At 49.8% G+C, this 11,429-nt stretch overlaps 1 protein-coding gene across 1 annotated transcript in view; it reads left to right on the top strand.

The window, feature by feature from the left end:
* Positions 1 to 5,175: 5,175 nt before the first annotated feature.
* PTPRS (protein tyrosine phosphatase receptor type S) overlaps positions 5,176 to 11,429 on the top strand; it is an 83,710-nt gene continuing 77,456 nt past the window's right edge. The window contains exons 1-4 of the mRNA XM_086477752.1: positions 5,176 to 5,327; positions 7,027 to 7,088; positions 10,182 to 10,327; positions 11,285 to 11,426. Of these exons, the coding sequence (XP_086333878.1) occupies positions 5,176 to 5,327; positions 7,027 to 7,088; positions 10,182 to 10,327; positions 11,285 to 11,426 (502 nt within the window). The remainder of the gene's footprint in view (positions 5,328 to 7,026; positions 7,089 to 10,181; positions 10,328 to 11,284; positions 11,427 to 11,429) is intronic.

Here is an 11,429-nt window from a genome sequence, read left to right as displayed (position 1 = left end):
GCTTGTAGCAGTTTGTTTTCCCCATTGCTGCTGACTCTGCTGTCACTTTTCAGTGGCTCAGGACCTCTGCTGGGCTATATTAAGATGGCATGGTCCCCCGGGAGTTGGGATCCTTGCTCATTAAGCTTTTTCTTCTTTCAGGCTTGTCCCATAGGAGGTGGGTTTTCATGTTCTGGTATCCCCCATAGACTCTGGTTCCTTACTGACTCAGAGCAGCGGAAGTTGAGTAAAGAGCCAAGTCCTTTCTAGCCGTGTCTTTTCTAGGTAGGGGGTGAATCGAGCTTCTCCAGGGTGCCAATATCAGTGGTACGGCTGGAGTAGAAGCTGTCCTAGCAACATGGCAAGGGGAGGGAGAGCTCCTTGCCTTAAGCTTCTGATTGCAAACAATCTGGGATTGCTGTCATGACATTGATGGACAAGGGGCCCTCATTAAGTTGCCAGGATAGCTCCTTGGGTTTCTTGCTCTTGCTCTGCTCTGGGTTATTATGCCTTGTTATAGGACTTGTGGACAAATATGGAATGAGATGCTGTTACAGTTGATTGAAAGCGCTTGTGTACCCCCAGGGTCCTGGCCTGCCACGTTACTGCGGCTGCGTGTCCTCCTGTGCTTGCGGCCCTTCAGCGGCTGCTCCCAGGGCTGCCATCTTACATGACAGCATTGCTTGTCTGCTTCAGCTCTTGCTGGCCACAAGAAGCAACTTTCTTCCTGGCATTATGTTGTAGTGCCAGAAGGTGAATGAGGATCCTAGCCAGAGGTCCATCTGCATTACCACCTACTTGCTCCTTTGCCCCTCAGTTTGATTTGTACTGGGGAGGGAGGGGGGAACCAGCATGTGCTGGGTGCAGGCAGTAAGCAGAGCGAGAATCGGTTAGTACACCTGAAGTGCTCTCTGTCTGAATTGGTTAGAGAAGGGAGATGGGGAAACTGAAGCACGGGGAGAGGATGCTTGTGGAGTGAGGCCACAGAATGCATTGAAAAGCAAACTCAGTCTTGTATCTTCTACATCCCATTCCCTCATGGGCATACTCTGTATGCTGCTAAACGCTGCCTCTTTTCCATCCTTCTTTGTGTTACGTGCACAGTCCCGTTCTGATGCTGGGCACCAGCTGCCTGACACGTTTGCTGTCCTTTACTGCCAAAATACAGATCCCTTCACCCCTATTTCTCATTCCGTAAACTGAAGCCCACATGGTGCTCCAGGCTTCCACCACGCCACAGCTCTCACAGGGTGGGTGGTTTCTGGTGTGTGCACACTACATGGCGTGAGGCACCAGATGTCAGTTTGCCTGTGTTAGGGAGGGAGGGAGGGAGGGAAGAAGAAGGTCCGAGTACCATCCCACTCTTGTAGAACAGGGACAGCTCTCTGTCCTGTCCTGTAGAGCAGTTTGCAGCCTGTATGTGTGTATCATTACAATGTGCCCTGTACATTTGCATAAATCACAGTCGGAAGAATGCTTTCCTTGGCTGTATCAGGGTGCCAGTCACTAGGGCTGGGACTGGTTTGTGGCAGTGACAGATACCCGTTGTGCTCTGGGGAAAGGTGGATCCTTTCCATACATACGGATATGCGATGGTAGCCTGGAGAAGTCTTGCTGAAATTGGATGACTTCATCCTAGCTGCTGTTCCCATGTGATAAGGTACGGTCCCATCCCTGAAAACTAGCAGTTTAAATAGACCAGAAGGAAGGATTATGCTTCCCCTCCAGCAGGCAGGATAATGTGGTTTTTCTCACCTTGGGTGTCAGAACTAGGAATAGATCTTTGGTAGCCTCAGACTCATCCTGCCTCCACGGCTGCAGGCTCGTACCTCCTCTTCCAAAGGGTCTGTATCTACATGCACTGCAAATAGGAGCCTGAAGGCTGAATGGATGTGCCAGATCCTCAAAATTGCAAACCTCATGGCAAGAACAGCTTGGCATGGTGCTGGCTCTGAAGGGCCTGCTGCCTCATCCTGGCTGAGGGGAAAGGTGGGAGCTGGCAGCACAGGCGGGAGTCAGAAAGGAAGCGGCTGTTGGGGTTGTTGGACAGCCAGTGTAGCAAAGGTGTGTGAAATGAGTCCTTGGTCTTTCTCACCCATTCTCTGCTTGTATTAAATCCTGTGCTGGGTTGCATCCTTCACTGCTGTCCTTCCTTCTCTGGGGCCTTGCAAGAAAGGAGAGGGGGCCAGTCTTTCAAGTGACATTCCCCCAGGTCCAACAGGGGAAAAGCCTGCATTCACCTATGTACAGCCCAGCTTTTCTGTGTCAGATAAGGGCTTTGGTGGAGCAGGGGAATAGCAAGGTGGAAGTATTTCACTTCTAAAAAAACGTCCTCGATATTTTTACCCTCCTTTCCCCAACCTTGCCAGTCCCATCTCCCTGAAGGGAGCCAGGAGCTGCTGACAGTAAGAGGAAGTCTCTGTCTGAAGCCTATAATTATCCTGTCTGCCTTCCCAGAAAAGGCCAGTTGGGGAGTGAGCGTGCTTCTGTTTCATGGACCAGCCCTGTGTTCTACTGCCTCCCCAATTACTGCTTAATGGACTTTTTATGATGATAAGACGACTGGGTTGGGGAGAAGTTATTGACGGGGAAATGGAATATAATTCACTCCCTGTTTGTTTGTTCTGTCAAAAAACCCTCATTTTAATTTTATTTGTGAGGCACTAAGAAACAGCCCTCGGGGAAAAAAAAAAGGTGCAAAATCTGTCAGTAAAACCTTGGATTTCAAGGGGACCAGAGTCCTGCAGGACCTCTCCAAGGGGTGTTTTCAGTCTTGTTGAGTGACTCCATAGAGACCCTCCCCACAGCCTGCATGAGTCCTGCTCCCAGTTTGCAGCTCTCACTCCTGTCATGAAGAAAAATGTAAATTATGGAGCCATCTTTCTTGCCTCTACTCCTGTCGCAAGCTCCCCCGCTCCCTAATGCTGCTGCTTTGAAATACGTACCCATTCCAAACATCGCATTCTTGCTCCCCACTCTCCATCTGTCTCAAATTTGGCTGCTCTCTCCTGTTTTCATCTGCTCCGTGGTTTGTCTCCTCTATCTAATCTTCACTTCCTTGCTCTGGCTCTAAACACCTCCCTCCTCTCCATCTTGCTCCAGTTCTCTTACATTTTCCCTGTTGATCTCTTCTCTCCTTATCCCCACTGATTTTCCCGTCCTTTCTACCCTCTGCTCCCCTCTTTAGCTCCCCTGTTCGTTGGTGTGACAAAGCTGTTCCTCTGCTCCTCTGGCCGTGCTGCCCAGGCTGTCCCCAGCTGCTCAGCCCTCCCATCGGATCCCTCAAATGCAGGACATGCATCTGCTGCATGCAAGCAGACTGCAGCAGCGCATGTGTGTGAAGCACGTTTCCTAAACCAGCAAACAAACACTCAGTGCATGGCCAGACCCGGATGACACATTCCTGGAGAGGTCTTTAGGAGGGGAGCTGAAAGCGCTGCTGCCCAGGGCTGTAGTTGGGGGAGTACCTTGTGCTCATTCTCTGATTGCGAGCCTGTCAGCAGTTGAGGAAAACGGAGATGGAGTTTCACTAGATCAGCAGAAATTGTTAGCCCAAAAACCAAAGGGAAGGCAGAGGAGGAAGAGGAGGAGGAGAGTTGGGGTTTAACCCTTTGCATGCCAGTGAATGCCATGGGATTCCTTCCTGGTTGCTCTTGAAGTGAGTGTGGGGTGAGAAATAGTGAAGAGATGTAATGAAGAGTTCAAGCTAACGTGACCTGGTTGTTGGGAGACTGCAAAGCTTTTATCTGGATTGTTTTTTATCTTCTTCTCCCACCAAGAAGTACACGTGGAAGAAGGTCTCCGAGTTTTGTCTCCAGTGGTTTTTTTGGTGGTTATTTTGTTTTGTTTGTATTACAGTATTTAGAGGCTGCAGTTGTGTGCAATACCACCTAGGGTGTTGAGTACTGAACAGATCTGTTTGGACACCATCCTTTGCTCCAAATTGCTTGCAATGTCTAGACCAAGACAGGCAGGCAGGTGTGAGAAATGAGGATTGTCACCTCCGCGCAACGGGTGGCAGACTGAGGTGCGGAGAAGGGTGAGTGCCCAAGGTCAGCCGAATTTGCGTCAGAGCCAGAGATCTGAATCCCGATTATGGGAATGATCTGGAGCCCGGACGAGCAGATTGAGGTGTGCTAACGCTAACAGCAAAATAACATTGACCGTGAATGGCTTCATGGTGTCATCTTTTACCTTTGTTCTAGGAAGGTAGAAGTGCATATATGTGTGTGTGTATATATATGCATAAAAAAGGGTGAATTTCCATTTCTTTGGTATTTTTGAGCTAGGATAAAGGTTGCAATTGGCTAACATGCCCTGAATCTGTCTTGTAGCGTGGGCATGCTCTCACGGTGGGCAGCTCCACAGGGGAATGTTGGGCTCAGCACCACGGGGCCGTTTGTTGAAGGTTGACCGGGAACGGTGGGTAAAAGGACGGCTGCCACATGCCTTTAGGAAGGCTGCGATAAGCCGGCCAAATGGCAAGAAAATGGCCTGCCTGCTGTGCCCTTGCTTTTGCTGTAGTTTCTGTGGCGGGTCTCAGGTACAGCAGAGAGCCTCCTCCATTCCCCAGGGTGGGGATAATGAGTGTTTATTCACCGGCGAAGGAGGAGCTGAAACCCGGCGCTTCGTGTGCTGGCGCCGCGGGTCAGCAGGACCAGCGCGTGGGCCTCCACCAGAGCGCTGACAGCGGGGACCGGGGACACCAAAAATGGAAGCAAAACCTTTTAAAATAAGCGTTTTGTAGCTGGCTTTCTTTTGTCTCCATGGATTGCTGCTGCTGTGGGCGAGGGGCCCTTTCAGCCAGGCTCACACTGCTCTCTGTGCTGGGGCCAGATGAAAGAATAAGTGGTTTGTCTTTTTTTGTGGTCCATTGTTGAGGAGCTTTCCTGGGGGTGGCAGGAGGGGGCTGCAGAAGGAGGGGAGTGTTAAGCACAGAGGTGAATTTTGCCATCTAAAATCAGCAGCAGTCCCTGCTGTGGGGCTGGAGATGAGGGGAGAGAGCTGAGGGGGGTCAGAAGGAAGCAGAGATGCGGAGGTGCCTCTCTGCAGCCTGCTCAGGGGAGAGCCTGCGGGGCGGAGGGGCAGCTTACACACACGCTGCCCATTCCCTCCCAAAACTGGGGCAAATGATAAGGTAATGTGGTCTGGGACCGTCCTCTGGCCTTTTACTTGGTGCCCGTGAGGCCTGTTACTATGGCGGTGGCACCTCCAGGCCTCCCCTGTGGGGAGCAGATGGAAGAGGACGTGGTGGATATGTTGTCCCTCTCCCTGTGGGAGCAGCTTTCTGTCTCGGACCTGCCCCAAAGCTCGCAGGCTGTAGCTCAGGAGGGAGGAGCAATTTTTAGGTCACAGTTGGGTCTCCCAGTTTGGCAGCAGAGTGTGTGGGGTCTTCTCTTCCCCCGTGGTGGAGCGGTGGAAGGCTGTGTGCCGCTGGCCGGTCCCCTGCCTGTCAGGACTGAGGGTTTTACCTCAAGAGCTTCACAATGTAGGGCAAGTTCTGGTCGTATGCATGTGCTCCTGCAGGCCTGGCTGGAGGGGCAGGGGACTGTCTTCAGTCTGTTCTTGTTGGCCAGCCCTCTCCATTTCCCAAATTGTCCTGTATTCCTGAGCCAGCACCAATGTGTTTTGGCTGAGGGCGGCTGGGAGGATGTCAGGGTATTGATCTGGCAGGCTGGCACAAAACGCTTCAAGAATTAATTTAGTCTCGGAAAGGGCCAGGGAAGTCAGTATTTCCCCGCTGGGACCTGCCTCTCTCCTTCCCCTGTTTGGGCTAACTCTGGTTGGGCTTCCCTGATACCACCCGGAGAGCCGGGAAGTGGGCTGGCAGGTGCCATAGCGGTTTTACACTGCCCTCTGCACTGCCAGGGCTTCATTCAGCTGCTTTAGCTGAGCTGGTGTGAGTTTTCCCCTCAGCTTTTCAGGCTGTCTCTCCCATTTTGAGGCTGGAGCATAGTGAGGTAGCGTAGAGAAAGCTGCTCCTACCCTGTGGCGTGTTTTGCAAGGCTAAATGCATCCCCAGCCTCCTTGTCCCTCCATAAACCCACCTGCGGTGCTGGCCGGAGGGGCAGCCAGCTCAGTCTGGAGACCAGGCTTACAGGAGGCAAGGAAGGAGGATCCATGGTGCGCGTTCATAACTGTGCTTTTTCTTTTTCTCCCCTCTGCACCCCGCTCCCCTTCAGCTGTCAGCTCCGATATGTTAAGCCCATTTGTGCTCCTGCTTCTCTCCCACCCCTCAAACCACCTCTGGGGTTTCCATCCCTTTCTCTGTCTTTGGCTTTTGATGTTTCAGACAGGCATATGGTGGCCGGCCTGTCTCCCTCGCTCCTCGTCCATCACCCGCTATTCGCTATGGCAGCAGTTCCTGAGGGACATTTGGGTTTAAAGGGTGAGATGTCCCCTCCTTTTCCCCACTCCTACAGCTTTCAAGCTTCCTTGCTGTAAAGCTTCTCGGACTGTTTTGTCATCTGTGTGTCATTAGCAGGGAGATATTGGGGGTTCTTTTGCATGACTGCATTTGAAGAACTTTTTCTGCTTGGGTCTCATGTGAAAGAAGGAAGGAAGGAGAGGTGAGGCAGCAGCGTTTTCCTCTTCTGTGAGGAAAGCTGCCTTAGTGTGCAACCCTTGAACGTGGGCTGATGTCGTACCGTGCTCCTCTAGTGTGTGTGCCTTGGGAAGAGTAGGAGTCCCCACCCTTATCACCTCGCAGCTTCTTCTCAGAGTCTGCGTTAGAATTCACAAAATCCCAGCAGCAAATGTGCGTCATGTCCCTTCTGAACAGATGTCGGCACCACAGTGTTTCTCTCGGCCTGTGCTTTGGAAAGGGAAGCCAACTGGAGGTTGACTGCATCGGGGTGACTGGGAGGGTGAGCGCGTGATCTCATCAGCTGCCATTGACGGCACTCAGAGACACGGGGCGGGAGCAGAGCTGTCTGGAAGGGGTGGCAGAGGTTGGGTCGGGGGGCAGACAGTGTGTGTGCTGATCGTCTTTGTGGATGCAATTAGAGAGCATGGGATAGGTGGTGAATATGTGTCTCTTCCTTACAGTCCGTGGCAACTGTCCAGCATGTTGCTTGCCCTGGCTGTTGCTTTTGGGAAGTGCGTAGGTGGTAGGCAGGAGTAAAAGGTTCAGTTTGACTTGATGGCTTTCCATTAAGCTGTAGAGAAGAATCACAGGTACGCAGCAGCCATCCGGTCTTTTCAACCTTTTCCTCAGAGACACAGACCCCGCAGGAAGCCTCTCATAGTAGGAAAATTCTTCTCAGCTCCAGGTTTTTCCATTCCCGTTTTGATACTGCAAAAAAACAGGTTCCGCTACTTCGCAAGCAGAGAAAGGGAAATAAGAAAAATCTCTTGTGACCGCTAGACCTAGGTAGAACTCAAACTCAGTCGTTCCAAGACTGACTTGTTCTCAGCTCTCCACGAGGGATGATTGGTGAAGTGATATAACATCTCCTGGATTGCAAGTATGTCATATGGAAAATGCCTGTCTCTGATATTTGTTTATTTATTTAAAACTGAGGTCCTGCAGTCTTCGCAGATGAGGGGAGACACATAAGCCCCTCTGAGTGGGCTGCTAGTGTTTCGCTTTCATATGGCACCTCGTTCCTGCTTGTGGAGCTTTTCAAAGCAATTTGCAGAGCTGAAGACTGAATTCTAACTGCATGTTTTACTGCAAGCTGGACCTGGCACGGCAGAGCTGTGGCAGTCCTACGCAGCACGTAGGAATTTGTTTCAGCTTTGTATCATCACCACCTTGCCTGCGATAGCGCTGGCTTTCTCTTCCCAGAGGGAAGAGGGTTGTTCTGCGATTGGCGTGGGCTGGAGTGACAAGTGCTGCAGTGACTAGGGGTGCATAGGTGGAGAGCGCGAGGTAGGGGAGAGAATCAAAGTCTGGAGCTGGGAGGCTTGGGCAACTTTAAAATCAACAATTTACCTTTGATTTTTCACTGATTTTTCCAAGTGAGTAGCAAAATCCAATAGATTGTTTGACAGAGATTTTTATTTGGTTTCTTTTCGTTTGTCTCCTGCTGCCTAGGAGTGGGTTTATCATAGGCAGTTCAGCATCGCAGTGAGCTCAGGAAAACTGTGTTCACAGAGCAGCTCAGCTTCCCCCTTACCACACACTGAGTCAACAGAGGTCCCCAAAAAAGGATGCTGAGCAATGACTCCAAGTACACTATTTTTTGGAGCACTATCCCTTTCTTTAAGACAGAAATAGAGCCCTATTTTTCTCCTCAGCTGTGCTCTCATCATACTGCTTGCACCCATTTAAATGTATATGTGACATTAAGGATTATTAGGGACTTTTATTTTAGGAAATGAACTTGCATCAATAAAGTGTTCTTAAAAGCCCTGGATGTTTTTGGCTGTACCTTCAGGATCGACTTCTGCAAACTCTTCAGATATTGAACTGAGGAGAAGAGAGGAAGGAAGTCAGGTTGTGGGCAGAGCGAGCATTTATATTTTAGCCTGAAGCAAAGTTTTGGTTTTGCCTTTCCCAGATGGAGGACAGGTCCCCCAGTGCCAGTACCTCCAGTGGGACTTGCTTGATAACCTTTAGCTGTAACATTGCGAAGAAGACTCTGACCTCTAAATATAGATTTGGATATTTATAAATCCGATGCTTTGTACACACAGCATTCGGTGCGACGTAAACAGCTCCAGCAAATTGTATTTACCTCCAGCATGGAAACAAATGCTTGATTGCATCACATGAGCTTGCTCAGTGGCTTTTATTTATATACTGCTGGCCGTACCAGGCAGGGAAGGGTAGAATGCTTCCTCTTGTCTTTCAACCCCTAAAAGACCCTGAGATTTCTCTTTAGCTACCATTTGCCCTCTTCTTAAGCTCTTTGGTAGACTGTTTACGTCTTATTTTATAGACTCTGAGTATGTACGTATAAATATACACATTTCAGAGTCATGTGGTCTGCTTTTCTCAAGAATAACAGACGGCAACTTTATGATCTGAGTGATTTTATTTGAACACAGCTGTGGCCTTGTGATTTAAATATTTCAATAAATTTTAAACTAACTAGATGAGAGGAAACTGTGCAGGGAAAACAGGTTAGAGCATGGAAGGAGGATTCCCTGACGGTAGAGGCAATCTGGGCTCTGCACAAACACTCCTGGCCTCGTCTTCCTCACATGAGAAGGCCTTTGACACCTTCCTTGGTCGGAAAGCCCATCCCAGCGTCCTCTCCCCTCCTTGAAGGCGGTCAGGCAGGGATGGAAATCAGTGGCAGGGGGTGAGGGAGTGATGCTACGAGCTCAAGTGTTGTTCCTTTGGGTCCAGGCTGGCTAAAATGCAGCCCCAGGCTCTGAATGTGTTTGTTCAGGCATCACTGCACCTTTGAGCGTCTGGTTATGAGAGGAGTTCGAGGAGGTTTTGGCTTCTTCCTTCAGCAGCGTGAATTCCTTGTTTTTCTCAGATGTCTCATGATGAGAAGAGGGGAAGGGGGAACTGCAGGAGCAGACTGCAGACTTGGCTGCCATGCTTGTGGTCTCCACAACTGGGTTGTTTTGAAACGATCACAGCTCTTGTTTGTTGGGCTGTACCTGTGGCAAAGGATGGCATACCTGTTACTGTGTAAATGTATCAGTGAGGGCCGGGTGAAAGATTTGCAGATGAAAACACAGGTACTACAAGCCAAGGAGGTTTCACATCCTAAAGCCACCAGCATCAGCCTGTTTCACACCATCGTCCTCAAGATCTCTGTGTGCCAAGTTCCTGCTCCATTGATTTCGTGGTGGTCCGCATACCTTTTACCCCTGCCTTGGGTTCCTGTAAATCTCCTCCATTCCTTGGTGTTTTGGTCATCTGGGGAGTGCAGTTCAGTGTTCCTAGATGTTGTTTTCAGCTCTACCAGCTTTTATTGATGATCACTGGATGGGCTTTGCAAGGGCAAATTCCCCTATTCAAAACAGCTTAAAAGTCCACTTTTCAGAAGTAAGAGAGGCTTTTCAACATCATCCCCTTGAAATTTCTTTGTAGGATCAGGCCCTTAATCACTCTGTGCTGTAGCTTCTTCATATGTAAAATGGAGGTCAAGACTGTTTGTTCCTAAAAGACCAAGTGGTTTAATTTCATCTGAGATCATTAGAGAATAGCAGTGATAATGCTACTATTAATTACAAACAGTGTTTATTAGAGTTTTTCTTTCCTTGTGCCAATGATGGTATTTCTTTTTTACTTAAAGGTCCCCCTGTGTTCATTAAAAAACCTGTGGACCAAATTGGTGTGTCGGGAGGGGTGGCCTCATTCGTATGCCAAGCAACTGGAGACCCAAAGCCACGGGTCACCTGGAACAAGAAAGGGAAGAAAGTGAACTCTCAGAGGTTTGAGGTAAGAGATGTCCTTGAAATCTGTCTCTGCGTGTGTATGAAGAGAGAGAGACTGACACAAAGCAGCTACTGCTCTTTGGTTATTCTCAGACCCGATGATAAAGGGAGGTTTGGAAGGGGAGGAGTTTTAACAGCAGAAGGAGTGAAATGCAAGCTCTTGGCCGTGTCAACAGCTGGGGTTGTTCCAAAGCAAGAGAGAACTTGGCTCACATTATTGTAGTTTTTTCTTTTGTTTTGTTGTGGGTTTTTTTTCCCCCTCCTGGGATATAATATAAAGCTGCCTTCTTCCTTCCCTAAGAAACCCCAGCTAAACGGGTGGTACTTCAGCTCTGTAAATGCACCTTTCATACCCATCCATGGCCCCTTATTTTAACCCTGGGACAGCCTGGAGTAAACATGAAGTTGCTGGCAACGAGACCCGAGCAATTGGCATTGTTTAGATAGAAATGAGAGTGGAGGAACAAGGACTAGGAGGTCATCCTGTGGAATTTGCTGTGGGACTCAGCCCTGCCAGGCAGCTGTGTGCTGAGAGGGGCTTTGTAGTGTCAGCTGCCCGTGCAGATGGAGGAAGAAGGCAGGGGTTCATTTTTTTTTTGTTTTCACTTGGTCCGTTTCCTCCTCCTCCATCACAGTTGTATTCTGAATACCCGCCCCGCACACACTGTCACCATGGCTCGTTCTTTCAGAGAGTTTGAGATGTACGAGGCAGTTTCGGTGGGTCAGTGCTCAGAGACAGGGTTTGGCATGCGACAGTGCTCTGTCACCTTGAGGTTGGTGGAGAGACAAGTTGACTGTGTCGGTTGTGTGTAGGGGATTGTGGGGCAGCTGCTGAAGTACGTTTGTGAGTGTGCATGCTTGTATATACGCTGGTGCCTCCTTTAGAAGCAGGAATGAACCTTCTGCTTGCAACTCAAGGAGGCTTACTATGTGTGTGTCTCTCTTTTCCTTTATCCCCCAGACAATCGAATTTGATGAAAGTGCAGGTGCTGTTTTGAGGATCCAGCCCCTCCGGACTCCCCGGGATGAGAACATTTACGAGTGTGTTGCTCAAAACCCTCATGGGGAGGTCACTGTCCATGCCAAGCTCACCGTCCTCCGAGGTA

The sequence above is a fragment of the Leptosomus discolor genome, chromosome 24 (assembly GCF_034619465.1).
Source record: "Leptosomus discolor isolate bLepDis1 chromosome 24, bLepDis1.hap2, whole genome shotgun sequence".
Classification (NCBI taxonomy): domain Eukaryota; kingdom Metazoa; phylum Chordata; class Aves; order Leptosomiformes; family Leptosomidae; genus Leptosomus; species Leptosomus discolor.
This window is presented reverse-complemented; position numbering and strand designations above follow the sequence as displayed.